The following is a 27609-nucleotide window of genomic DNA, read 5'->3' on the forward strand; positions in this document are numbered from 1 at the left end:
ATGAATTATGCTTGAGAGAACAAAATATAAACTCTTCAAACGTAAAAATACGATACAAAATAACGAATTTATACATAAAAGTGTTAAATCTGGAGTTCAACTACGTGCATTTATATTTACACAAACCAACTATTATGTTATTTTTATTATTTTCTTTTTTGACTTATATAATATTTACTTATTCATTAACATATTACAATAGGGATAGAAAACATTTTTGTGAAGGTAATTAAAAAGTCTAGGCATCTACAGAGCTTATGACCTGTCAATGGCGTGTTTAAGTTGCGATTTTACACCACATTCCAGTCCTTGTCTACAAAAATTAGCACAAATGTAAAATATTGTTAAATATTGTTGTCGGCTTCGTGGTGTAACGGTCAGTGCGTTAGCCTGCCACGCTAGGGGTTTTGGGATCATTCTCGACATGGTTGATTTAAAATATTTCTTTAAAAGGGTGTTTGGTACCTGAAGCGTAAGACTGATCATCTTACCTTCGTGTAACAAAAATGATCAATATACGCTGCGATAGGTGAGCCAATACAGTGCCCTATGCACCATTGCGTGCGAAAAGAGAACGATGATGATTAAAAATGTTAACAATGTTTGATTATGTCCAAATGCTTGCAGACTGGCTGGATTTCCTCCCTAGGGAGTTGTTCATATTTAAATTTATTTCAACAGAGAGGAAAAAATTTTTGAGAAGGGAATATGGAAGTCTAGGCATTTACAGGGCTTATGACCTGTCATTGGCTGGTTTAAGTGGCCACTTTACACACTGTGTAACATTCACCATTCTGCCAAAGTTTGAACATCCACATTTCCTCAACTCTTCCATCTGTTGACTTTTGTGAAGTGAAAGAGCTGAAACCTTTATCACGTGGGTGAGATTCATCCGGCTGAACCAAATCACCTACTAGGCAACGCCTGCCAACGGTTCAGCCGGATGAATCTCACCCACGTGATAAAGGTTTCAGCTCTTTTACTTCACAAAAGTCAACAGATGGAAGAGTTGAGGAAATGTGGATGTTCAAACTTGGGCAGAATGGTGAATGTTACACAGTGTGTAAAGTGGCCACTTAAACCAGCCAATGACAGGTCATAAGCCCTGCAAATGCCTAGACTTCCATATTCCCTTCTCAAAAATTTTTCCCTCTCTGTTGAAATAAATTTAAATATGAAAAATGTTGTTTATACTTATTCAGACATTATTTCGTGGGTATACTGACAAAAAAAAAATACTCAGAAATATGCGGATTTGACTTAACGATGCAGTCTTGTGAAGTTTTTAACGCTCTACAAACTGGCAAAATACACCGTCATATTGAATTTCATATATCTGTAATTTTAAAAATAAAGTTAAGTTTAAGTCGTATACCGGGTATTTTATTCATGCTAAAAGCTTTAAATAACTTAATATTTACTTTATATAAAATTAAGAAAAGGAAAAAGTAAAAATATGTTCTTAAATGAGCATTTAACATCTTGTTTTATTTAAATAAGATATAAAACAGTTAAATTGGAACAAATTTTTAATGCTTGAATTCTCAAAACAGGGATTTGAGAGTAAAAGTTTTTTGCCTACCCACGATATATCACTATTTAACACCTTATATCCTAATCAATGATATTCAAAATGTTATTTTATTCGTACACTTAAATTAACAAGGTATCTTCAAAATAAATTTATTATAAACACATATAACCTAGTATTATTTTAGATAATTTAAGAAGACAAAAGCCAGTACAAAAAAAAAACACAACATTTAAAAACAAACTGGTATTATATCCCGGTTATAGTAATCAGTCGCCGCCATATATTATGTTTATTAAATCCTGGCATTCACCTGAATGGCTATGCTGTTCGTTAAATGACTTAAGATAACCCAACGTTCAACGTGTTGGCTGGTTGTAAGCTAGCCTTTTGGAAGCGTCGAACCAAAAGCTGCCTGGTTAGGTAAGAATAGGTTGAGTTAAGTTTAATCATTAATAGGCATGATTTTTTACTTCACTTATTAAGTTGAGTTAAGGATCAAATCTGTGTTGATGAGGTAAAAGGAATTAAGTTTATTTGTTTGCTCATCTCTCTTTACCTTAACAACACTGAAGAATTATTAAGTTAAATTAAAAGTAAAAAATGAAATATTCAAATTATTACTCAACTCAAATTATTTACCTACTCTAACGTCACAAAATTAATAAAAAAATAATACGATTGTTGATGTCGTATTAAAATTAACAGGCTAAGCGACGTGGAATTTTTTCGTTTAATATTCATTCAATGAACGACCTAGCCATTCAGTTGCATTCAATGAATAGCGTAGCCGCTCAGTTTAGTGGCTGATTTAACTATTCAACGGTGACCTATTGACAGAAAACTGAAAGTATTCGGATTAATGAGTTTCAGATTTTATTGCTTTTGAATAAATACAGCAAATAGGAATTACATTAAAAACTCGCTTGAACATTTACAACAAAGTTAATTGCACAAATTAATTTAAAAAATAAAAAATATATTTATTTTTTATTTCCTTACAGCGATCTGGATATTTAACAATCCTGATGACTGGAGTTCGGAAAAGCGGAGTTCTATATAAAAAATATATTTTTGTGGGGGACCATTCTGTATTAATATAAAATTAAATATTTCGAATTAAAAAGTTTATCATTAACGACGGTCTTAAAAACCTTATTGCTATAGGACTTACATGGGATAACTCCGGATTTGTTTACTTTATAACAAGAAAAAATATAAATAATATGATAGTAGGTAGGATGAAATTGCCTTAAAAGGCAATATGCCCGCCCTAATGCATATGCATGTAAAGTTTATTAAAAGTGTGTAAATATAATAAATAAATACATAAAAGAAATTACTTTAAATTCGTTGAATACTGGGGAACCAGGTGGCTCCTGACGCTTTTTCGTATATTTTTAAAGCTTATGAAGATTCGGGTTGACATAATAATTCAACAAGTCAATCTTTTAAATACATGTGGAGCACATTATTTTTTCATTTGCTGGTTTTTAAAAAGTCCGGAGTAAGCACTAGAAGTGTGGTGCCTTCGGACGACTATGAAATTTTCTCTGTAAAGATAATTCAATTGAAGTTGCGAGGACAACAAACACTAAATGACCAAAATATTTTTTTGTTTAAATTATGTTGTTCGTAACACACGTGGAATTGGAAAAAGTAAGAAATAATACCTTTTAATGAAAAAAATAGGCACTTGTTTATTAAATTAACACAATAATCAAATCCAAAGGCCCTAATTTCATTAAATTATACGTTTGTCAGAAGCCATTTGAAATAAGCATCTCAGATATGGAATTCCCAGTATGCCATATACAAGAACAAGAATAGAAAACATTCAAAACAAATTTATTAAAATACAAAGCCAATAATTATTATTTATCCACTCTCACTGCCTCTACCTACCATGGAATCACTTCTCTACAATACCGCAGAGTGTGTGCGAACCAACTAATACTTCACAAAATTATAACAGAAATAGTTGACTGTAAAGAACTACCTTGTTTAATAACAATACATGTGCCAGCCAGGATATGAAGACAGTACCACCTGTTACATGTACCAATAAGTAAAATATCGTATGTTAAAAATGCGTTTTTTCGTAGGACTTTTTCAGTGTACAATACAAAATTTAAATACATAGATTACACAAACATCATTCTTTTAGATTTAAAATTAACAATAAAAATTCATTATTTAACTTAGTAGACATTATAATAATAAATATGTACCTCTCCCTTCCCCTCTTTATCTTCTCTTCAAGCATCCTTGTCCTAATCCCGCCCAATTTACAATAACTTACTGTTCTTAAAAAAATATGAAAAAATATTGATTATTGAAAAATGTTTATGAGTACGAGAAAATAACATTTTTAAATGTATAAACTTATATGTATTTATTTAAAATGTAACATATCATATTATTTACTAACTTTGTATACTTTGTGGAAATCTTTTATAAGTTCTGAGTTTATACACAATATGTGTTTGTTTAGTATAAATATGTATTTCCCAAATAAAAAAAATAAAAAAAATAAAACCATTTGAAATATATAAATCTAAGTACTTTTGGCAATGAAAACTTGGCAGCTGCATCTCGAACAGATAACTTTTTGTCTCGTACTTCTAAAATATGTAGCTTTATCCATATTTTGTGAATCACATTGCTGATATGGTCGTTCTCTAACTTTCTGTTTGTATATTCGCGGTATGTCCACTTCACCTCGCAAACTATGACATTTTATTAATTATTTTATATTCATTTAACGAATAAAAGTCTATAAATCAAACCACTTAGTCAAAAAATGATAATTATACTGTAATAATCTGGAGACGGGTTTGTTGAACACTTTACGAACATTCAAAATTGGAAGAGACACAGTAGTACCACTATTATTATAATAAATCACAACACTAGCAACAAAAAACATAACATACCCCCATACAGGCTGTTGCGATCATGCTGACGCAAGAGGACTGTGATTCGCGTTACCCCCTCCCTACAGATTACCTTGAAGCGAAACGACTTCCCTGCCAAGTCCAAAGCCACCCCGTTCCCCGGTATAGTAAGATTTAATTATAATGACCCCTTTTCTTTGTATTTTATTTTATTTTTATTTTTATTTTATTAACATAAACGGCAAATCTGCCTTTTACAAACATTTATAATACTAACATATTTTGCTTAATTTACATATATATATTTTTTTTAAAACATAAATTTACTTATGCTCGAGATTTATAAAAAAAATTAAACCTAAAAATCATACAAGATTTATATTTAAAAAATTAACCTAAAAATTATACAGCATATTCAGTAGAAAGTTTAAATAATAAAACATTCTACAGTAAAACAACAAGAAAATCATAAGTACTGTTTCACACAGTTAGGCAAAGTGAACAAAAAACTGTATATATTATGAAATGCATGAATAAATAACTATAATTACCATTCTCCATCTTTGAAAAAGTTTAAAAGGTTTGTTCTACAGGAACAATATATACACTAAATATATCAGATACGTGGGAATAACTATTGCCGAGTTCATGAAATCTATTTAATACGGCATTACAAGTAAACACTGTCAGTGAATTGTTGCTATAAAACGATAGCACTATAATATTTGTTGATCCTGCAAGGAATCTATCCTGGGATTTCAAGCGTGGTTGCAAATACACAAACTACAACACTACCAGGCGGACTTGTCTCCACTCGATTCCCCTTTCCAGGGTTTTACTTAAGAGTAGCCAATGAATCAAAAATTCTCGTCCAAGGTTTTATTTCAGACATGAAACTGTATTTTTCATCCGCCTGGACACGAAAAATAGAAACAAAATAGCTCGAAACGAGACAACTATTATTTACAAAATTTGCGATTGCATTTATTTTGAAACAGGGTGGGCAAAAATACTTTATGTCTAAAACTGTCTGAAGATAAATGGATTTTAGCACTCCTACCAATTTAACCTTTGTTCTCAGAGCTACATTTTCGTTCAGGGTTAAATAAATAGCTTCAGATTTGACCCGCAGCAGGACATACAGAGATCGAGGCTTACTTTTTCGGTTGCATGTAAGAACGATAAATCAAGATAAAAAGTGAAAAGGACCGTGACTACCTTTGTTCTATGGATTACTGAAATATACGCTAAAAAACATTACCTGTCTATACAATACTATTGAAATAATACTTCGTTTAAAATTGGCTGGATAATAATATTAATTGTAAAAACAAAAATACTGTATTTCGTTTTACTTCACTTTTATTTATAATTTTTACCAGTGACCGGGTTTTGTCGTAACTGGCAGACATCGTTAGAATGGTGGGAGAATAAACATATTTTTATTATATATACAAGTGGACGCTACGGTTGTGCTTAAGATTTTATGTAATTGTGGAAACGAACGGCATAAATTAAAAGAATTTATTTGTTATTAATTTAATAATAAGTTTACGGCTAAAAGTATTGCTTTATAATAAAAACCGTTTTAAAAAGTATAATTTTATAGAGTGATGTAATGTTTTTATTTCATTGTACATTGGATCTGTATTTATTTTATTTTATTAGTACACGGCGCAAATGCCATTTTATAAACATAATCATAAATACATTAACAGTGTTTTATTGCAAAATTATGAAAAATTATACTTATTACAACGTTGTTTTATTCATTGTCATTTAAAAATAAAACTGCAATATGTGTAATCATCAATTAAATTGTATTGATATTAATAACATGTCTTTAACTTCCTTTAAAAATTTAATCTACAAACAAAGTTCAAGTTAAGATGTTGCGCCTTGAATCCGCAGCCTATATTATGCAGGTTATGTGCAGTTCTAGGCACATAATAAATGTAAAATGTATGGTCAACCATTGTTCGAATAAAACATATTATTATAATGTGTAACCGTGTGACCAATATTCAAAAGTAGATTTATTTTTAAATATATGTTTCGCATTTACATTTTTACAACTAAATGATTAGTTATTTTACATGTTTAATTTTTATATCACAACATTTACAATAATAATATTATGTGGAACCCTCTAATTGAACTTTATGATATGTATTTAAAAGATATTTGTATCCTATAAATTTACAAATGTCTGTTGGCTTTCTATTTTTTTTATTTTATTTATTTTGAATATAAACAAATGTACAGGTTTAATTAATATTAAAAAAAAACTTTTTAAAATGTACACATAAAATCAAGTAATATTTAAAAGTTTCCATACAGTCTTTATTTAAATACAAGGTACAAAAGAACAATTAAAAAAGTAAGACTAATTACAGATTTCACATTAATTTACTATGAATGCAGGAGGATAGGGGAAACAATAATTAAATTATGAAAAAATAAAAATATTAAATAAAAAGTACATAAAAGAGATAATACATTGTATAGCTCCAACTCTACTTTCCTCCCCTCTCTCTCTGCTTCCATGAACATTTGTATTCACAACCAACAACAATTAATTAGATGCAAGTATTAGATGTACATATGAATCAGTATAAATTAAGAGTTGAAAATGAAAGTCATAATTAAAATTAAACTTAAAAGTGAAAATTAAAAATTAAAATTAAAAGTTAAAATTTAAATTTAAAATTAATAGTTAAAATTAAGAATTAAAATAAAAAAGTTAAAATTTAAAGATACAATTAAATTAAAAGTCAAAATTAAAAGTTAAGCAGGAGATAAATTTAAAATATCTTTGGCAGATCTAATAAAAATATGGTATTTACAGTGTAATTTGTCGATTTCACTAAAACTGTCATTATAGGTAATTTGTATTATTCGAAGAGCGCTTAAATAATGCAATACATTATACTAAACGTACTTGGGAAAAAATAACGCAGTAAATTAATTTGTAATGACAAAACTCATAAATTAGTAATTTGTTAGTATTGTTGGAATGTATATTGAATGCCCAAAGTTTGTCTCGTCTGTCTGTCTTATTTTTTTTTAATGATTAAATCTCAAGTGTACTCGTAAATTCTAAAATGTTTTATTATCATATTACCTCGGAAATCGAAAAATAAAAAAAATTAAATATGAAGTAAAAATACCGACTGTTTTTGTGAAAAAACGCAAAAATGTTAACTACGCTGATAGTAGGAATTGGCATATGGGTTAAAAAGTTCTTCCCAACTAGGCCAATTTAGCCGGCAGTGAACCTGTTAAAGAGTATTGAAGCTAATATTTTTGCTTAAGCAGTAATAGTTAAAGCCAGATTAGTAATAAATAATAATATTTCCACTAACCTATTTCGATTTTAGCATTAGGAACACGTGTTTTAAATCCTTTTGGATTACCACCGATCTAACAATTACTATTCATGGAGGCACGTGCTGAAATAAACTCCAATTATTATTTCAGTAGTGCTTAGATAATAACAAAGCTTATTAAAATAGGATTTCCACTAACAAACAATAATGTTTAGATAAACGAACACTTTAAAACCGATATGAAGACTGTTTTGACAAGTAAATATAAAATTCTAACTCTGATGTTTTAAAACAAAACTGCTTCAGTTATTTTCTATGGAAATTTAGTATTACCACTACTACTACCACTATCATCCCGCCATTTTGTCGTAGGAATAAGCAGAGAGGATCAATCACCACACATACTTATTCCGATGTACATTTCTAGCTTCTTCCACAGTCATACAAGCCCTTTGGTTCTGTCTGCTTTTAAAATGACCAGAATTAATATTTTGGTTTATCTCATCATGCCACGTCTTTCTCGGTCGTTTTCGTTCTAAGTTATTGTTCATTCTTGCCAAACGTATCTATTTTACCTGTCTTTTACTATATATTTGTCCTACATGACCGAACGAAAAAATTTTATTTAAAAAAAAATTATTTATAAACATTAGTTTATTGCAAATTATTTGATTGATAAGTTCCAACTCCATATGAATTAAAGTCCTGTGTTAAGATTAAAAAGGCAATTAGTTGACACAGACACATGATTACATGAGGACACCTATTGCCCACTACTCGTGCTAAAAACATTATAGCTCTTTAAAATTTACCTGCCACATTTAAGAATATTTATTGGTTTTATTAAAAGACAATAACAGCCATTATAACAAAAAGAATATAATATTTAAAAATAAACCAAATTATTGGCTAATTTTAGTTTTCTATATATTACTCCGCATCATTCCACTCTTAAAAAAAAAAAATGTGGCTTTTAGCGTTTAAACTTGTTGACATATTATTTTTATGCCAATCAAAACAACGTAACCGACACAAATGTAAGCGGTTAGGCTTGTTCGCCACCAAAAAATAAACCTGTGAGAGTTACAGGCAAAACAGCGTTACCGCCACTATCTTTAAAGCGGAAGGTATTTATACAATTTGGCTGTCATTTCAGTTATGGCAGAAACCAGCCATTATAAATCCCATTTCATCATCATCATTCATTTTACGCACCTAATGGGGCATAGAGCACTGCAATGGTAAACCAATTGAAGCATTTTTGATCATTTTTGTTACATAAAAGTAAGATAATCAGTCTTACGGTTCAGGTGCCAGTCCAGAGATTCTGAAATACTCTTGTGTAAAAACACATTTTTAAATAAATATTTTATCTCAACCATGTCGGAAATTGAACCCGAGATCTCTTGTTTGGTAGGCAAACGCACTGACCACTACACCACGAGGCCGGCAATCCCATTTGCCGAATTTAAAAAAAATATGTACATGGAAAGAAAAAAAAAAATTCTCCTGCACAATTCACTATTTGTCGCTTACATTTTTTGCCGATTATGGCTCAATATCTGACACAAATATTTGTATGCTAATATATATAAAAACTAATATTTGTAAAACATGTTTACCGTCAGTTTGGCATTATTGAATTTGATTCCGTGTGAAGTTCTGTGACAAAACTTTTATTTCCTATGATTTTAGCACTATTTTTGTTTCCCAGAAGCAATAAGAAAATTGTTGAATTTTTTTGGCATTTAAAAAGTTATTTTGTGAAACGAGTGTAAGTACAAGTACCTTATATTTATAATCCTAAAATATGAGAGGTTAAAATCCTACCTCCCCTTTCTTTAGCAAAGGGTTGTAAATAACCACAGATTTCTACTTGTAATAGCTACCTCGGTGAGGGGTGAGCCAAAGTCTACCAATCTTATGTAACGTAATAAATACTTTGAGCAAATATCAAATATCAGCAGTGTTGGTTTACGCATTTATAGAAATGAGCAACGGTTAATTCGTCGTGATAAACACAAATTTAATGAGTTTTTTTTGTATTTCTTGTCTCAATATTAAAAAAAATAGTAATATTTAACGTTGGTACGAGATCCAAATATCTGAATCTTAATTAAATCTTCCTAAGTGTACGAAATAAATAATAAATGAGTAAACAGCTCACTTTACTTGACCCCTATGACTTGACGGTACGAAGATAACATGCCAGTTTGACATAAAATATTTATTTATTGTGTTTGCAAATAATGGAGAAGTTTAGAGTTTTAAAAATTATTTTTGTATTTGTTTATAGACTATCAAACTAAGCAAAGAAAGTTTTGTTTTTCTGTGGTAACTTCGCGTGTGACGTCAGAGCTTCTTCTCTGTCAGTTTTTCCGATTGGTTCGTTTACGGCAAGCAAACCGGATATCCTTCTCAGCTCTCATATCATTGGTTGGTTCATATGAACCAGTGACGTCATTCAAAGTAGTGTGTTTTTATTAAAATAAATATATTTGTATTTTTTTTTTACATTTTTAAGAAACTTAACAGTACAATTTATTGCTCTAATTTTTACCGCATGCAAGAAGATATTTTTTGTATCCAATTTCCCGTAGGACTGAAGTTCTAAATCGGTAGATTTCCATATTTGAATGTTATTGAGGGCTCTTTAACTTCACAAACATCAACAGATATAAAAATTGAAGGAATATATATGTTCAAATATTGTCAAAATGGTGAATGTTACACAGTGTGTAAAGTGGCCACATAAACCAGCCAATGCCAAGTCATATGGCCTGTAAATACCTAGACTTCTATATTGCCTTCTCTAAAATGTTCTTCACCTCTGTTGTAACATGTTAATGTTAATAGCTCCCCAGGGAGTTGAATCCAGTCTTTGTCTACAAAAATTTGGACAAACTTAAAATTTTGTTTATTTGTTGTATTTTATTCAATATATTATTTAATATTCAATATAAAATGATAACTATTGTTATGTTATAATATTATAAAATAATTATACATATGTATTAGATTGAGGAATATTTAAAAAATCAATAATTTAAAAATAGCTTTTTACTCTTGTTATATATTATTGTAGGATGGGGTGGTGCATATGAAAATATATCAAACCCTCTTAAAATAGTACAAATATTAATTATTAAATTAATTTTTAAGAAACCCTCAACATTCAATACGGAAAGTCTATTTAACATATTTAAGGTTCATTCGGTAGACACTCTTTATAAAACAAATTCCATTATACAAATTTATAAACAAGAAAAAATAAAAGGATTTGAGATGAATAATTCACTCAAATACCAAAATAATAGTAAAATTCCTAAATTCCACACACATCATGGTCCAAATAGCTTTGTCTTCAAAGGTGTAAAAAATTATAATGAACCCAATGAACTAAAAACCATTAAAAATAATATATCAATAAATAAATTTAAAGTAAATCTAAAGAAATTTTTTGAACACGCGAAAATACTGCATTAAATGTTAATTATTATGAATGAATTATTATTATATATATTTTTTTACATATTCTAAGTTTCTATTTTTTTTTCTCATATACTCGTACATTCAAAATTACATAAACTCATATAAATTAATAAACAAATACAACAGTGTAAGTCACTCTCCAAGCACAAGGTTAGTCTCTCTTTTTAGAGAGTTACAGTAATAACATTGACTAGATGTATAAAAGTAGATCTGTATGGAATTTTTCAAAAAACATGTACCTTTTAAAAATTTATTAATAAAAAATAAAAATAAAACTTGTTTCATCGGTCGTTGGTCTTTGTTTCAGGTAAAATCATTGCAATTTGTGGCCATCGATCGATGGACTATCAACATGATCACTAAATAGCGTGTAAACCAGTACTTAAAATACAAACGTACGCACATTAAAAAAAAAACTAAAGTAACACAGGTACGTTATAAATAAATTAAACGAATTTATAGGACGAAGGATTAAGTAAATCGTACATTCCTTGCTCATTATTTAACCTTAACTCACCCACAAACAAAGCCTGATTGTTTGCCTCCAGGAAGAGAAACTCCATTAAGATTAATAATTAATTACAACGAACAATATAGGCCGTTTTCCAAGAGGCCATTTTTCTACTATTTTACTTTTAGAAATAGCGCTGTTTTGAAGTGAGTAAATAAATTAAAGCAATTTTTCAGAAGAGAAGAATGTCCGGCAAAGCGTTGTCGGTGGGAAAAAACACTCATTGTACTGCTTTTGAAAATAAATAACAATTAAAATTTTCAGACCTTTTTGCATTTTTTACTGTCATCCTTGATAATATTATAAAATAATCATGTTTTGAGATAAATCGGTAGAATTTTTCAAATTTTCGTGTCTTTTTTATGCTATAAAGTGGTTTTCATGAATATTTTATGAAATGTTGTAGGAAAATATTATGTGAATTTAACCTTTGTGTGGCTGTGATGTCACACTAGTTGACATAAGATACAAGATTTGATATTTCTCTCTTATTTTATTTTCAAATGATGAACTCGTATTTTTTGTTATCTTCAAATGGACATTTTCACACCGCATTTAGAAAGTAAAATTTGTAAATCTATGCTGGATGTTAATAAACAATATTTATAATTGCTACGCGAAGAATGAATGTCCGCTTAGTCAACGCATGACAAGGAAGACAGAGACGCAATTCTGTGGCGGGTTTTGTGTAAAACAGATTCAGTCTTTAGTCGGTTGATGACATTAACGGGAGACGCACGCGCGTAATATGAGCAGCGTATTTATTATTTTTAATTTATTTCGCTATAACAGGGCTAAATCATATGTTTATTTGCATAAATTATGGGTGATAATTTATTAAACAGTATGTCTACATGTTTTTGTTTTCAAATGTCTGAATTTTTTTTAAGAGATAATATTAAAATACTGCAAAAAAAGTATATGGCCTAATGTACAAACAACTTTATCGCGTGATAAACATAGACTAAATTGATGTTTTTTTTTAAATCTAAATTATGAAAGCTTATTCAAAAATATTATATATATTATCCAAATTAAAATTTCTTATTATGGCCAAAAAAAAAATCAATTCAGGAAGGCAGTTAATAAGTTTTTTATAGTGCTGGAATTTCAACAGATTAAGACTGATTAGAATTATTTGATTTTTACTGCGTTTCGTACGCTTGTGGTATTTTTTTGGTAAGTTATCCATGATCTGGGCGAAGTTTTATTAAGTGTCTTTGGTCAGTTTAAAATTAATGTAAAAATTTAAAAATCATCAATCAGTTAAAAATTAAAGTCAAGTCAAAAGTCAGTAAAGGCAATTGTCACTAATTAAAACTCCTTTGACTATGCATTTGTAGCATGACTGATTTATGAGGAAGTTCTGTACATTTATATATTTATGTACTTTATTCATACATATTACAAAAACATAAATATAATAGTAACGTATCCCAAACTTTATGAAGCTAAGGGTCCTGTGTCGAGTTGGGATACAACATAATGAAAAGTGGAAGCACGTACAGAATTAAAAAATAAAAAAATAAAATTAAGTATAATTACATGAACATACATTTATATGGTTTTTCAGGGCCAGATCGCGAAACTTCAGAGGAAAATGCCTCAATCCTATTTTTTTTTTTCCAAAAAATGTTTTCATTTTTTTTTTTTAAATGGAGTAAATCTTTAATTTCTTGGACTAGCATCTCTTCCGCAAACCTCTACCCACCATCGACAAAAAAAGGCGATAAAAACGCATTTGACCAACGAAGTAATACGCACCAGACACGGACAAGGGAAGCGGCTGGGTAGGAGATAGGTAGAGGTTTGTGGAGGGACTGCTTGTCTGAGAAATAAAGGATTGACTACATTTTGAGATTAAAACTATTTTTTTTTTTTAAAAACGATTTTTTTTAAAGCTTATCATAAGGAATGTTCCTCTGAAGTTTCGCGGTCTGGACCAGAAAAATAATGTATTTTAAAGGCCGTTTGGACAGCACGCTTAAAAGTATATAAATCTATGCAATATATATCAGCAGTCTCCCGCAATGGTCTCTTCCCTTAGAATCCAGACTTGTACACTCTTTCTGAAAATGGCTTTCGTTTTGGACATTGGAACCAGAAATCCAAGACGTTGAACACTCTTGGGGCCACAAAAGAAAAATTCCTCTGAGCAAACGTCATACGTGTTTTGGTATTAAATAATTCAAATTACAGGACATTCTCGTAGGAGCATTCTGCTGGGATCTACTTTTGTAGCCGCATGACCAGAAATGTGTCAATAATTCTTTTAAAAAAATGGTCTAATGGCCAGTACCTTCATGAAATTGGATATAAACATATTTTATTACATGCGCTAAAAATAAATCCATTTAATATTAACGGAGTTCTAGTTCCAACTCTAATGTATGGGAGCGAAGTATGGAATTGGAAAAGTAATGATTAAAGCAGGTTGAATGCTGTCGAAATGCGATCCATCAGGCGAATATGTGGTAAAACGATGTATGATAGGTGCACAAATGTCGAGATCCGTGAAGTGTGTAAGGCTGAGACATGCATTATTGACAGAATTAAGAAAGGGGTGCTGCGTTGGTTTGGACATGTAGAGCGAATGGACAGCGAAAGAACGGCTAAAAGGATCTACGGTGCAAATGTTGATGGATGCAGAAAACGAGGAAGACCGAGAAAGACATGGCACGATCAAGTCCATCAAATACTTGAAGATGGACATGTCAAAAGTAGGAATAATCGGCGTGCGTGCATAAGAAGATGTATGAATGTAGAGGAAGCGAGGTCTGTATGCCAAGATAGAGTGTTATGGCGTTCTATCCTCTCTGCCTACCCCTACGGGGAAACGGCGTGATGGTTTGTTGTTGTTGTTGTTGCGAAGTTTCTCGAAAATAAATGAAAAAAAAACGTTTTAACAGAAATAAACTACTCGTATCACAGGTTCACGAGAACACGTGTTAACAATATCTAATCAATTAATGATTATCATCATCATTCTCTATTTGCACCAAATAATGCATAGGGTACTGCAGAAGTACACTAATCGCATCGTATCTAGATAATTTTTTGTTACATGAAGATAAGATGAGCTGTCTTACGCTCCAGGAACTAAGGACTATTTTTGTGTGAAAACACCCTTTTGAATAAATATGTCATATCAACCATGTCGGGAGACCTCTTGTTTGGGAGGCAAACGCGCTGACCAGTACACCACGAGGCCAACAATCAATTAAAGCTTTGTGATATTGTAGACTTCCGGATTCCGGGTAGCCATGTTTTTTGACGTTAAGCGTGTTTTGACGGTACCGGATTCTACTTTAATTGTCAGAAAAATTTAACCGACTTGAACTCGTGAAGTCACAAGATGTGTTCTTACAAAATAAAAACAACTTTAAAAAATCATTGCGATTATGCACAAAAATTAAAAAATATTTGGTTTAGTCTATTAAAAAATTAAAAATATAAAAAATTCACCAAATCTCCTTATGTAATACACACCTATTGATCTTATGTAAAAGTGTTTTTGTATGACATTTTTTTATCTTTTTTTCTAGAGTGAAAAAACCTTCTGCAAGGACTGGAGCTGTCGTCTTGGTGTTAATAGAATGAGTTCTTGAGGTAACTGGAACACCACATCAAACCATGTCCACGTGGGCTGTTCCACTTCTGATAGTGGTCCTTTCGGGACAGTTGACGGCTTTGCCGGAAACCATAAAAATTGGTAAGCAAATATAATATACCTGTTTTAAAAAATACCGTTTAACCTGTAATGTATTCTTCGTAAATCACGAGATTTCACGTCGTTTTTTTTTGTACAAATATTTCATTAAATTAAAACACATTTATAATGTTATTTTCCGCTTTTTAATCAATTTGTTATTGTCATTTTTTTCCGCACCTAATGGTGCATAAGGCACTGCATGAGTACACCAAGAGCAGCGTATCTTGTTGATTTTTGGTACATGAAGGTAAAATTTCAGTCTTACCTTTTAGGTGCCAGTCCGGGGACTATGAAATATTCTACTGTAAAAACACATTTTTAAATAAATATTTCACATCAACTATGTCGAGATTGAACCTGAGACCTCTTGCATGGTAGGCAAACGCGCTGACCATGACACCTCGCGGACAAATTTCAACCAATCAAACAATTAATTATACCGCCAGTAGTAAACAAAGAACAAAGCAAAAAATAATAACCAAATTTTCTCTAGAGTAAATTATTATGTTCTAAAATTTTTACGAATTTGGCTAAGGGGCATTTCTCTGTGGTAGGTTTAAGGATCTTCAATTTACTGGATCAGGTGACAAAGGAGTCTGAATCCTTTTCAAAATTCAAATCTGGTTTTAGGGTTTGTTCTTTTCAAATTAAAATGGATCATATTGACATACTGGAATTACTGGTAAATGACCAATACGTATCTATTGATGTATAATGTAAAATAAATAAGAAATAAAAATCATGATCATATGTTAAGTATGACATATAGAAATTTAATATTTATCTTTAAATTATAATTTGTATATATATATATGTTTGAATATATATGTATGTGTGTGTATAAATGTAAATGTATGTTTATGAATGCATTTCCAGTGTCCCGTCTAAATAAAATAAAACAAACAATTTTCATTAGGTGGTCGAACATAAGTTACTTAATAAAGTATAACGGAATATATCGAAAACGGTTGCGAACGCAAAAGTGTAATTAAAACTATTTTTTTTTTTTAATATGTGCTCAGTATCTAAAATTTAAATGGATGATAGATCCATAAATCCATAGACTCCAAAAAAGGCGTCTTACAGGTGATTTAATTTTTCTTTTCAAAATTCTAAATAATACGATTGATTCGCCGTACCTTTTAGAAAATATTATTTCCCGTTGTCTTCTTCGCTTTACCAGATTTAATTCCCCTTTTTATAAACAAACTTGTAAAAACAATTATATCATGAATTCGTTAATTACACGTACTTGCAGAAATTATAATGGACTCAGTATTAATGTAGACATTCTTGCACGTTGCATTTATACAGAAAATTTAAAAGATAGTTGCTGAATGTGCATCTTGAGTGGTTTGTGCTATGTATATGTGCCGCATGTAACGTATACGTTTTTTGTATGTTTTATATGTGCGTTCATGTGTGTGTGCATGGATGACTCGGGGTGTGCATTCGGTATTTTATTTATTACCAATGACGACCTCCACGGAAAACGCAAATGTTAACAATTATTATTTTCTCACTTGACTTTCTTATTTATCTGTTTTTTTGTCACATTTAGTTTTTAAATCTTTTTCATTATTTTATAAAAACTTTATTGGTCTTTTTATGAAGGAAAATTTTTGTTTTTTATACTTTTTATGTATGACTGTATGTTTTCTAAATAAAATAAAATAAAATTGATATGCTTTCTATAATTTGGATTTATGTTGGTACAAGTATTACAATAATTTGTTTATATGTATACGGAAAAGATCTCACCCCAACCAATTACGCAACATATATGGGATGCTGGATTACAACACCCTATAATCTCGTCGTCATATTTCTCTTTGGAACCATTTATTATATATAAGCTGATTTCTGGAAGTATTACATATAAAATCCAAATATATTGAAAGAGATCAAATAGCTTATTTAAATATTTTTTGTAAGAAAGTTGCAGAGTTATTGACCTTGCTTATAATGTGCAAGGTTTATATTTTACAAGTGGATTTTGCAATGGCGGCTTTTCCTTAGATCCATTGGGTCAATGATTTCCCAAATTAAGCCACCAATTAAAATAATTTACTTAAATACATCACAAGGAAAATATTTAATATAATACGATTGGGTTATATACATTTTTTAAAATCATTCATTTAAATTAGTAAGGAACAATTAACCTTCATGTTTTTAAATACGTTATCTAAAACACTATAAAGCACTTGCGCCGCCAAATATTCATGTTATGTCAAACACGCCAATGCGTGGGTCATTTCTGTAACTGTCTTAAAGCTAATATCTTATCTCTAGATTTTCTCATAGAAAGAAAGAGATGAAACGTCTCATGCGTACACGAACATCAGAACATTTTGCTCAAAATTAGTTCGAACGCGGGCATTGTCCTGGTAAAGATAATAATCTGGAACAAGGAAAATAAGAATAAAATGAATCATGTTAAAACATTTGCATTGGTCTAGACTGGAAGAGATACGATAATAAATTAATTCCTATGTATTTTACATACCCATACTTAAAATGGACGAATTCTGAATGGAAAGGATTAACATAAGTTTTTATTTTCATGAATGTCAATAAATACTTACTGTATTATAAATTTTTCCAAAATTCAAATATAAATACCTTGTCCATATTGACTATTAAACGCTTAGCCTTGCCCTTAACTATTGGTTTTTCCTACAATTATGATTAGAGTACAAGCTATAGTTCATTAGATTGTTTTTATTGTTTACTTAAGTATCTTGAATTATATAATTATATTAGGACATTTAACCCATCTTATCTTAACATTCGTTTGAAAATTCCCCAACAAGGCGAAATAATTGTCACGAAATTTTTGTTTTTATATTTTTAAAAATAAAATGAAGTGTTCAGTAGGCTCAAATCAGTGTTTGATTTTTTATATCTTATGTTCATATACCATTGATTTTCTTAAATTAAACAGTTTAGGTAGATAGGAAGAAATTGCCTTAAGATAATATCCTTACCTTTGTGCATAAGTATGTAATCTGTTTTTGTATTTAAAGTGTTTAAATAAATAAATGTTGAACAGTGTGTAGAGTAATCATAAACCTTATAAATGCCTAGAATTCCTGAATCCTTCTTATATAAATGTCTTCTTCTTCTTTTGTATCATTAAAGAAAACGTACCTATTTATTTTCATCTTTTGACGATTCGTTTCACACAAAATTTGTTTTACTCAAGATATCGTAAAGCGTCGTGTTTTTTGACTTTCTGTCAATTCTGTAAATTGTAACCCATGTTTGAGTGATTTTTTAGCGTTTCGGCACATTAATCTGAGTTAAAGTTTGCGTAAAGCCTTCGAGCTTGTACAATGAATATTGACAGAGGAGATTAGATCGGGAAGGTACTCGCAGGAGACTGGGATTAAATATCTCCTGAAAAGGGTTTAACTTGTACTTCAAGGGAATCTTGGACACTTGGGATTTCAGAGTACTTACAAAAATTAATCCCACAGGAATCAACTACAACGTTTTCAATAAGTTCAAATGTTTGTAGACAGGCTAGAATACACTTCTAATGGAGTTATTAACTTAAACCCATCGGAGATGGATCCGATAAGAGCCAGTAGCATTAAAAATTCTCGATTATGAGAAAATATTTTTTTATCCCCGTCATTTTCCTTAACATAATTGATTGACCCGATTTCTTTATATTAATTTAAAACATTTTAATTGATTTTTTATTTTTATTCATTACATATAGGGCCCAAAGCTAGGGTTTCCTAGGACAGCGGTGCCCGTATCTTAACGGCCGTAGTGAACGGTGATGCGGTGGACAGCCGTCGTAACGTCGACTAGAGAGGGGTTTCCTAGAGAAACGGTGTTAAATGGTGTTGATAACACCGTTTTCCTAGGAAACCACTCTCTAGGCACCGTTACGACGGCTGTCCACCGCATCACCGTTCACTACGGCCGTTAAGATGCGGGCACCGCTGTCCTAGGAAACCCTAGCTTAAGCCAATTACAACAGCTACACGAAGAGACATAAATACAAGAAACTGAACAAAAATAACATGATACTATGCAGCAAAGACAAACAAGGGCAATACAATAATGGTATACAATATATTCGCAAAAACAAAAGTCATAAAACTTCACGCCAAATCATGCCAATCCTACTTCATCCCACAATGTTTTACTCGCGAAGAGATCTAAAAGATTTAATAGATCGCGAAGAGAGTAATTGTAAAAAAAAACTTTTTTTATAAGTAAATCTGATGGGAAGACTCACGGTCTTTCAAACGGTTTCAGCTATGTTTTTATATTTTTATAAACATACAGACAACAATGTTTAAATAAGATAATAATGGTAAGGTTCAAGAAAAGATAAGGGATGTTTCTAAATAAAAATCATACATTTTAAATGAAGGTTCATTTTTAAATGTATGCGTGCGTATAAATGTGGAGGAGTGTACCTTCACTATTGAATTTGTTAAGCAATTTTCGCTATAGTATTTTTGTAACATTACTTTTTTATTTTTTTTATTAAAAAAAACACATGGATGAAAAGTAAAATAAATAAACAAGGAATATATTTAATGATTTACAAACCTCACCAAGCCACTTTTTGTGGCTTGTTGGTGATGTTTACCTACATAATATTAATCCTACTTAAAAATGAATATCTTTACCTAAACAATAACAGTCAAAATAAGGAGCTGAAGTTTAATTGTATCTGCTCAATCTCAAAAATATGGAGAAAAACAAAAGATAAACAAATACTCATATCTTAAAAAAAAAAAAAAAACATATCAATAAAATTTAAACACATTATTTATAGACAATTAATGTAAAAACTCTTTATTTAGAAGCCAATTTCTACTATTAAATCTGTACTATTTTCTTTATTTTTAAATCAAAGGTCAGTAGAAATTAAATTTAAAATGTAAGGTACAATAAAGTTCAATGTTTTACTGCCATATTTATGACTAATTTAAGGAATCATTAAACCATAATTTTAAGTTAAACGATTATTTAAATTATGATTTTGATTAATTTTATAAATATAAGAATTATGCTGCTCTAAAAATATGCAGAACTACCTTGTACTGGCAGAATTTAAAGTGATGAATAAAGGAATCTTTTGTTGTCGGGATTGCCCTGAACTGTTATCTCTCATCAACTTCAGGGTGCCTGGAAGAATGACTAGACAGGTGCCACCGTTTTGTAGCAACAATTCACGGACAGTGTATACTTGTAATGCAGTATAAAATAGACTTCATGAACTCGGCAATAGTTATTCCCACGTATCTGATATATTTAGTGTAGGGTATAGTTCCTATAGAACAAACCTTTTGAACTTTTTCAAAGATGGTCAATGGTAATTTTATTTATTTATTCATGCATTTCATATAAAAAAATTTGTTCACTTTGCCTAGCTGTGTGAAACAGTACATATGATTTTCTTGTTGTTTTACTGTAAAATGTTTTATTATTTAAACTTTCTACTGAATATGCTGTATAATTTTTAGGTTATTTTTTTAAACATAAATCTTGTATAATTTTTGGTGTGATTTTTTTTTTATATAAATTTTGTTTTCAATATTCATGTTTTTGAAAAAAAAAAATATTAAGCCAAATATGTTAATATTTTAAATGTTTGTAAAAGGCAGATTTGCCGTTTATGTTAATAAAATAAAAATCTCTCTGATAGAAAAATTCTAGTGGTACAACTTTTTTAATAATGGAATACTGTAGATCCTGCATCATTTTGGTATTTGTTCTGGTTGAATGACCCCATGATTGTATCCCATACCTTTTTTTGACTTAACCAGTAAAAAATAGTCAATCCTTAATGTAAATTTTGGCAATATAAAAGGTAATTTCTAAAAAGTAGTAACAAGAGATCGTAGTCTGTTACAAATTTTAATAATTTGGCAGAACTGTGAAGAAAATTAAATTTCGTAACTGAATTTGATAAAAGTAAACAATGTTTGAAAAGGAGCCGGGAGCGGGGTGAAAAGTGTCAATACATACAAATGAACAAATAACCTGCCTTAAGAGCAAGAATTATCCTTTAATTTATAAAAAATTGAATGATAAAATAAAATAATATCTTTCAATCGTCATCAAAATCACAATATGGTAAACGATTGCAATGCATTTCTCGTGAAAACATTTTTTACATGAAGTACACTGGAATAACTCTTCTTCTGGAAATTTCTTGAAACGAAAATTTTATCTTATTCTTCTACGTTCGAGGAACTCGATAGCATTCTTTCTTGAAATTTTTTTATTTCAGTAGAGGAATTTTCGTCTTTTGGTTTCCAATACTCCTGATTCTTTCAGTGCTTATGTTCGACTGCTGATTTTTCGGAAGTATGGGTGAAGATAGCAGTTTGATGATGTTTTCTTCCCTTAGGTGCCATTTTTCATAGATCACCTTTGGGGAGGGGGTTAACGTCCTCAGGAAAAAACTGATGCTTTTGTAGTGAACTATTTTCAAATGAAAATAATTGTATTTAAATTAGATTTAAAAGACGTTCTGTTACGTGCATTATAAAAAATGATTTTTCACACATAATTAATAGATCTTTATCACTAATTAAAAACCATAATTAACTATAAAACATGTTCGAATACAATAATAAAAGTTTGAAAAAACGGATTGAATTTAGCCGACAATAACAACAAATGAGTTGAATTAACGTTTTGTGTCGAGTGTCGATAACTACGTTCCGTTACAAGTCTAGTACCAGCGCCGATCAGTGAAAGCATATTTTGATTTCCGTTTCATAGCGGTTTTTCAGCACATTTTATTGCATCTGAAGTTGCACTGCCCTACTCGACAACCTCTGGTATATACATGGTACGTTCAAAAACAAAAATAATATTCCAGAACAATATTTCACCATATTTTATTAAAAAAATATATTTGCGGGGTGAAAAGTGCCAAACTCCACTTTTCACCTTCTCAATTATCTTTTTTCTAAATTTTTATCTGATGTAGCCATCGAGTCGAAAACAGTCGTCCAGGATTTTGGTTCTATTCCACACACATAAACATATTTTGTATCTCTGCAGAAAAGTTTTTTTTTATTTATAAACCATTTACCTTTAAAATTTAATGCTTTGTTTACACCCAAATTGCGTGTAAGCTATGGCTTTTATAAAATTTAAAAACAACTTCAAAGATTATTTAAACCCTTCGTTATGTGGCATCTGCATAAGGTTGTGGAAATTGATGAGTTTTATCTGTGAAACTTTGCTCTTGCGGGTTGACACATGAAGGATATTTTATTTTCCTTGGTAAATTGCCCACAAGCTGAATAAAGGTTAGGTCGTGCTTGTTGAGTACTTTTTCTTCTTTCACCTCTGAATTTTTATCCTTTCTTTGTGTTCTGGAAAGAGGAATAACATCCTGAAATCGTTTGATGTAACAAATGACAAAAAAACAGGAAGATTCACGCATGTCCTTGCAAAATCAAATTGGTGCCAGATCCCAAATATCTTGACATATTTATAGAAAGACAAGGTACAAAGAAAGAATAAAACATATTACAACGAGGATGAAGAACATTTAAGAGAAGGTAATATAGAAGTCTAGGCATCTACAGGGCTACTGACCTGTCAATAGCTATTTTAAGAGGCCACTTTACACACTGTGTAACATTTATCGTTCTGCCTATATTTTGTTTAAATACTGTTAATAAATCCACCTAGTCATAAAAAAAGAATATGGATATGAAAAAATAAGATTTTCAGGCGTTGCCTAGTATGTAGGTGAAATAATTCAATTAGAAGAATCTCACCCGCATAGATAAAGGTTTCATCTCTTTAACTTCTCAAACATCAACAGATGAAAGAATTGAAGGAATATAGATGTTCAAATATGGGCAGAATGGTGAATGTTACACAGTGTATAAAGTGGCCACTTAAACCAGCCATTGACAGGTTATAAGCCCTGTAGATGCCTAGACTTCTATATTACCTTTTTTTTAAATATTTAAATCTTAAAGTAGGGCACACATATCATGCATATTGTTATGTGTGTTCTAATAATAACATTGCAAATATATTTAATTTATAAATTGTTTATCACATATGTCTTGACCATTATTTTAAATTTTGATATGTTTTTTTCTTCATACATATTTTTTTCCATTTCGTAATACTTTTTAATTGCTTTAAATAAAATTGAATTTTGTGACTTTGCCTTTTTCCTAAATGGAAGTCTAATTTTGTTCTTTTCTTTAGTATTGTGATCGTGTTCATGCTGGTTCCGATCAATTTTTTTCCAAAATTCGTTTTTTTTTTTAGAGTTTATAATTTTATGAACAAATATCATTGTATTGTAAAATATTCTTTGTTTATATGTAAATAATTTCATTTCATTTACCATCGACTTTACCCTCGTATATCTGTTTTTTTTCAAAATGATTCTAAAGGCTTCATTTTGTAATACTTCTTCATCTCTGTTGTAATATGTTCATATAAACAGCTCTCCAGGCAGTTGAATCCATTCCTTTCAAGAAAAAATTGGACAAACTCAAAATATTGTTGAGAGAATACAAGGTTTTTTTTTTTTCAATTATTATTTATAATTTACTAGTGCACCACAACATGAATGGTTGCCCAATTAAAGTGGTAATTTTTTATCGTGTACGTAGTTAAGTTTTTTTAAAGAAAAAAAGAAATCTTGCAATTCTACACAAATTTAATATACATATTAAGTATTCGTTAATTTATAATTTAACTTTCCCATTATATTAAATAAAATAAAATACTATTGTTTTGTACGTCATGGGAAATTGCGTCTTTCAATAGGGAAATATCACATACTAAGAATACCGATAAAAATATAAAAAACGAATTTCAAAAAATTAATTGTCTTTTCAAAATCAATAAAGATATTTTAGAGAAATGTTTTCATGCATAACTTTAATAAAGAAATTACTTTAAAAATATGTCCATAGAAAAACGCGACTTGTTTGGCTTTGATAATTGTGACGTCAAGATTTGTGATGATGTTCCATACAAATTCAAACGGTCGCAAACAAAATTTAACATTAACATGAATCGTGACGTATTAGAGGCATGTCCAAAGCAATGATCGTTTTCGTGGGAATTCAAAATTAAAAAATTAAATATTAATAAGTAATATTTTTTTTTTATACTTGACAGTATTTCATGGGCCCTTTTTAATTATAATTATTTAATTTCAGCTTTTAAATGAGTTCAACGGAATTTTTTGATTCATGAGAGATTAAATCATGAAATTCATGATAGATTAAAGCACGGAAAGGATATGTTTTTTCAGGCGCAATTTTAACATAATACAAAAGTTTATTATATAATGGAGAAAAATCGTTGATAGAGGATGGAAGATGATCATAGTCGGGCCGCGTGGATACTTTATGAGTTAGAGGAGAAAGAGGAATTAAACGTAGTAGAAAGGTCAATCTTATGTTCTGATAAAAAAAACTAGACCGCTTTCATGAAAAAACTATAATAACTAATTATTTTTTTATGGTGGTAACATTTACTCCTAGATGCTCTTACAGTTTAATAGGGCAAAATCTAGCCACGCATCTAGGCGTTTGTTTTCACTGATAGATAATTCAGAGTTCAATTCGACTTCAAAATTGTTTTTTTTACTCTTATTTTTAATAGGGTTTTAAGAAAAAATAACCAAACTCAGAACGATTTAGTTTACGAACGGTTAAGTGTGTAGGTATGTGAACTGCGACGTATGCTTCCCCTTGTTACATATCAATGTACCTACCCAAAGCTTGAAAGTCGGGGGTCGGTGGTTTATCTTCGTGATCGCTAGAGGGAATTTATTTTAACAATACCGTCATGGTGAAAGTTTGACGTCTTTACCTTCCCATCATAATCGCGGCCCTGGGGGATCTTTGATACACCCCTAGGCCTCAAAGGGTTAATTGAATACCGATCATGGTTTTTAAATGTTCGGGCAACACATTGAGTATGATATTTTAAAAATTAAAACGTAATTTTTATATTTCTGCCCTTTGTATTATTTATCCCTCTGTGACGTCATTCCTACGCTCCTTAGGGTGACCCGCATGTCTTATGTCCTATTCAGTGTCCCTAAACTGTATCTAAGGGCTGGAACTTTGTCCTTTAACGTAAAACGAAATTGGCAGCAAAGGTAAACAGGCCTTTCTGGGACAAATTTACTTAGCGTTTATAGCAACAATGGCGTAACGGCATTTTTAACCCATAAAATGAGAGGGGGAAATTAGAAAATCAAACATTAATTAGATTTTTTCCGAAGACGTTATTAATAAAAAGGGCAGTGACGTTATTCAAACATCTAATATAAATAAATGACCTGTTATTGTCTGTTCCAATTCAAATTGTTTTCGCAGTGCACGCATTAAATCTTACAACACGCTGGCTCAAAAATATACGTGCGTGGCGGTGTTGGGTCAAATTTGACCCAGTTTTAAATGTCACCTTTCAAGCATTTTTGTGGGTTTTATTTATTTATTTTATATTAATTGGAAAACCATCAGTTTAACACACATTTATAGTCAACAACAGAAATATTGTATAAACTCGGAAACAATAATTACTAACTAATTACTAGACTTTCACTTCCTCTCACTTCTGTTCAATGTACATCATAGTGAAAAAAATCAACGCTTATCAGTTTATGGATTACCTTTTCGTTTTTATTCTCAAGGCCACTCTCTTAATACCCATCCACAATTTCTCTTTCTTCTCTAACTCATATAGTGTCCATGCCGCTCGATTGAGGAATCTGTCTCTTTCTCAATCTCTCTTTTTTTCCTCTGTCCTATTTTTTCCTTTTTCCTATTGAGTAATAGTATCAATTTAAGATTATTTAGAAACAAAAACATTTTTATATATTTTAATATCTTTAACATTTTTTTATTTTCTATTGAATATGTTTTTACTTGAATTAAAAAATAAAACTTTATTTTTTTTGTTTGGTTGAAAGCAATTGCCATTAAGCAATAAGTCCGCTAATGTACAATTAAAATTATGTACAAAAAAAAAAAGGATATTATTATTTCATCACAACATACTTTGAATCATGTAAAGACGTGTGGTATAGTTTTGTGTACATTTTTTAACAGTGCATCTTTGTTTAATCTTTTTTGAATTCATTCCTGTGAATATAAAAATATTGTTTATTCTGTGTATACTGAAGGATTTTTTTTTGGTATTTGTGTGTATTTGAATGAAAACCCGGGCTAAAAAGGTTTAATTTAACTTGTCTGCACAATCAATCAATATAAAACACAGTAGATTGATTGATGATATAAATGATAATGTCTAAACCTGTTGCATGAAAGAAAAAACGCGCTTGCTTCCACTCTTTGAGGTGTTTTTTTTTATTTTAATGATTTTTACCCAATAGTCATCATCTTACAGTGTTTCACGTAAAACCATATAAGTGGTTGAAAACATTTTTCTATATTTTGAATAGCACTGTCTTGAATATGTTTTGTAATGTCAGTTTAAGTATTTTGAATCTTATTTGCTTAAAATTAGGAGGCGTGTCCTTATAACATTATTAAATAAATTATTAAATTAGTAGTAATAACATTATTAAATAAATTATTGGACCCAATTTTTTAACGAAATACAGTGAAAGTGAGTATGTATATATTTTTTGAAGAAATTTAAGAATATATATAGGTGAAACCCAAAAATCGAAACAAAGTTGAGGAAATAAACGATTTAGATAAGTTAAAAGAATGTCATTAATTGAATCAGCATTCACTCCGTAACAATTCATCGTGAATTCATATAAAAATAAAACAAATTTAAATCACCTCTCGATGGAAAGAGTGCTCTCTCAAAACTAGCGTAGTGTTTTTTAAGATTGTGAAAATTCCAGAATTAAAAAAGGCTGGCCTTTACAGCCTTATTACATCTTATTACATCAGTTATTACATCTTTTCGATAAACATAAAAATAAATTTAATCAAGCACTGTTTTCACATAAACGATGAGTTATCTAAATTCATTCAACGAGCGGCCTTGCCATTCAGTTGAATACCGGTATTTAATTAACAGCCTAGACGTTCAGTGAAGTGGCTGATTTAACTATTCGGTGGTCACATATATTTTGTCCAAAAAAAAGCGAATCATTTTTTTTTTTTTAATAAATA

The 27609-nt window shown here is 30.2% G+C and overlaps 1 protein-coding gene across 1 annotated transcript in view; it reads left to right on the forward strand.

Moving 5' to 3' along the window:
- LOC148274866 (glutamate receptor ionotropic, kainate 2-like) overlaps window positions 1-27609 on the forward strand; it is a 155052-nt gene that overhangs the window by 84193 nt on the left and 43250 nt on the right. The window contains exon 2 of the mRNA XM_088236506.1: window positions 15306-15472. Coding sequence (XP_088092632.1) covers window positions 15394-15472 — 79 coding nt within the window. The 5' untranslated portion in view covers window positions 15306-15393. The remainder of the gene's footprint in view (window positions 1-15305; window positions 15473-27609) is intronic.

The sequence above is a fragment of the Micrasema longulum genome, unplaced genomic scaffold, assembly GCF_059751315.1.
Source record: "Micrasema longulum isolate JH-2025_06_02 unplaced genomic scaffold, ASM5975131v1 h1tg001565l, whole genome shotgun sequence".
In the NCBI taxonomy this organism is placed as follows: Eukaryota; Metazoa; Arthropoda; class Insecta; order Trichoptera; family Brachycentridae; genus Micrasema; species Micrasema longulum.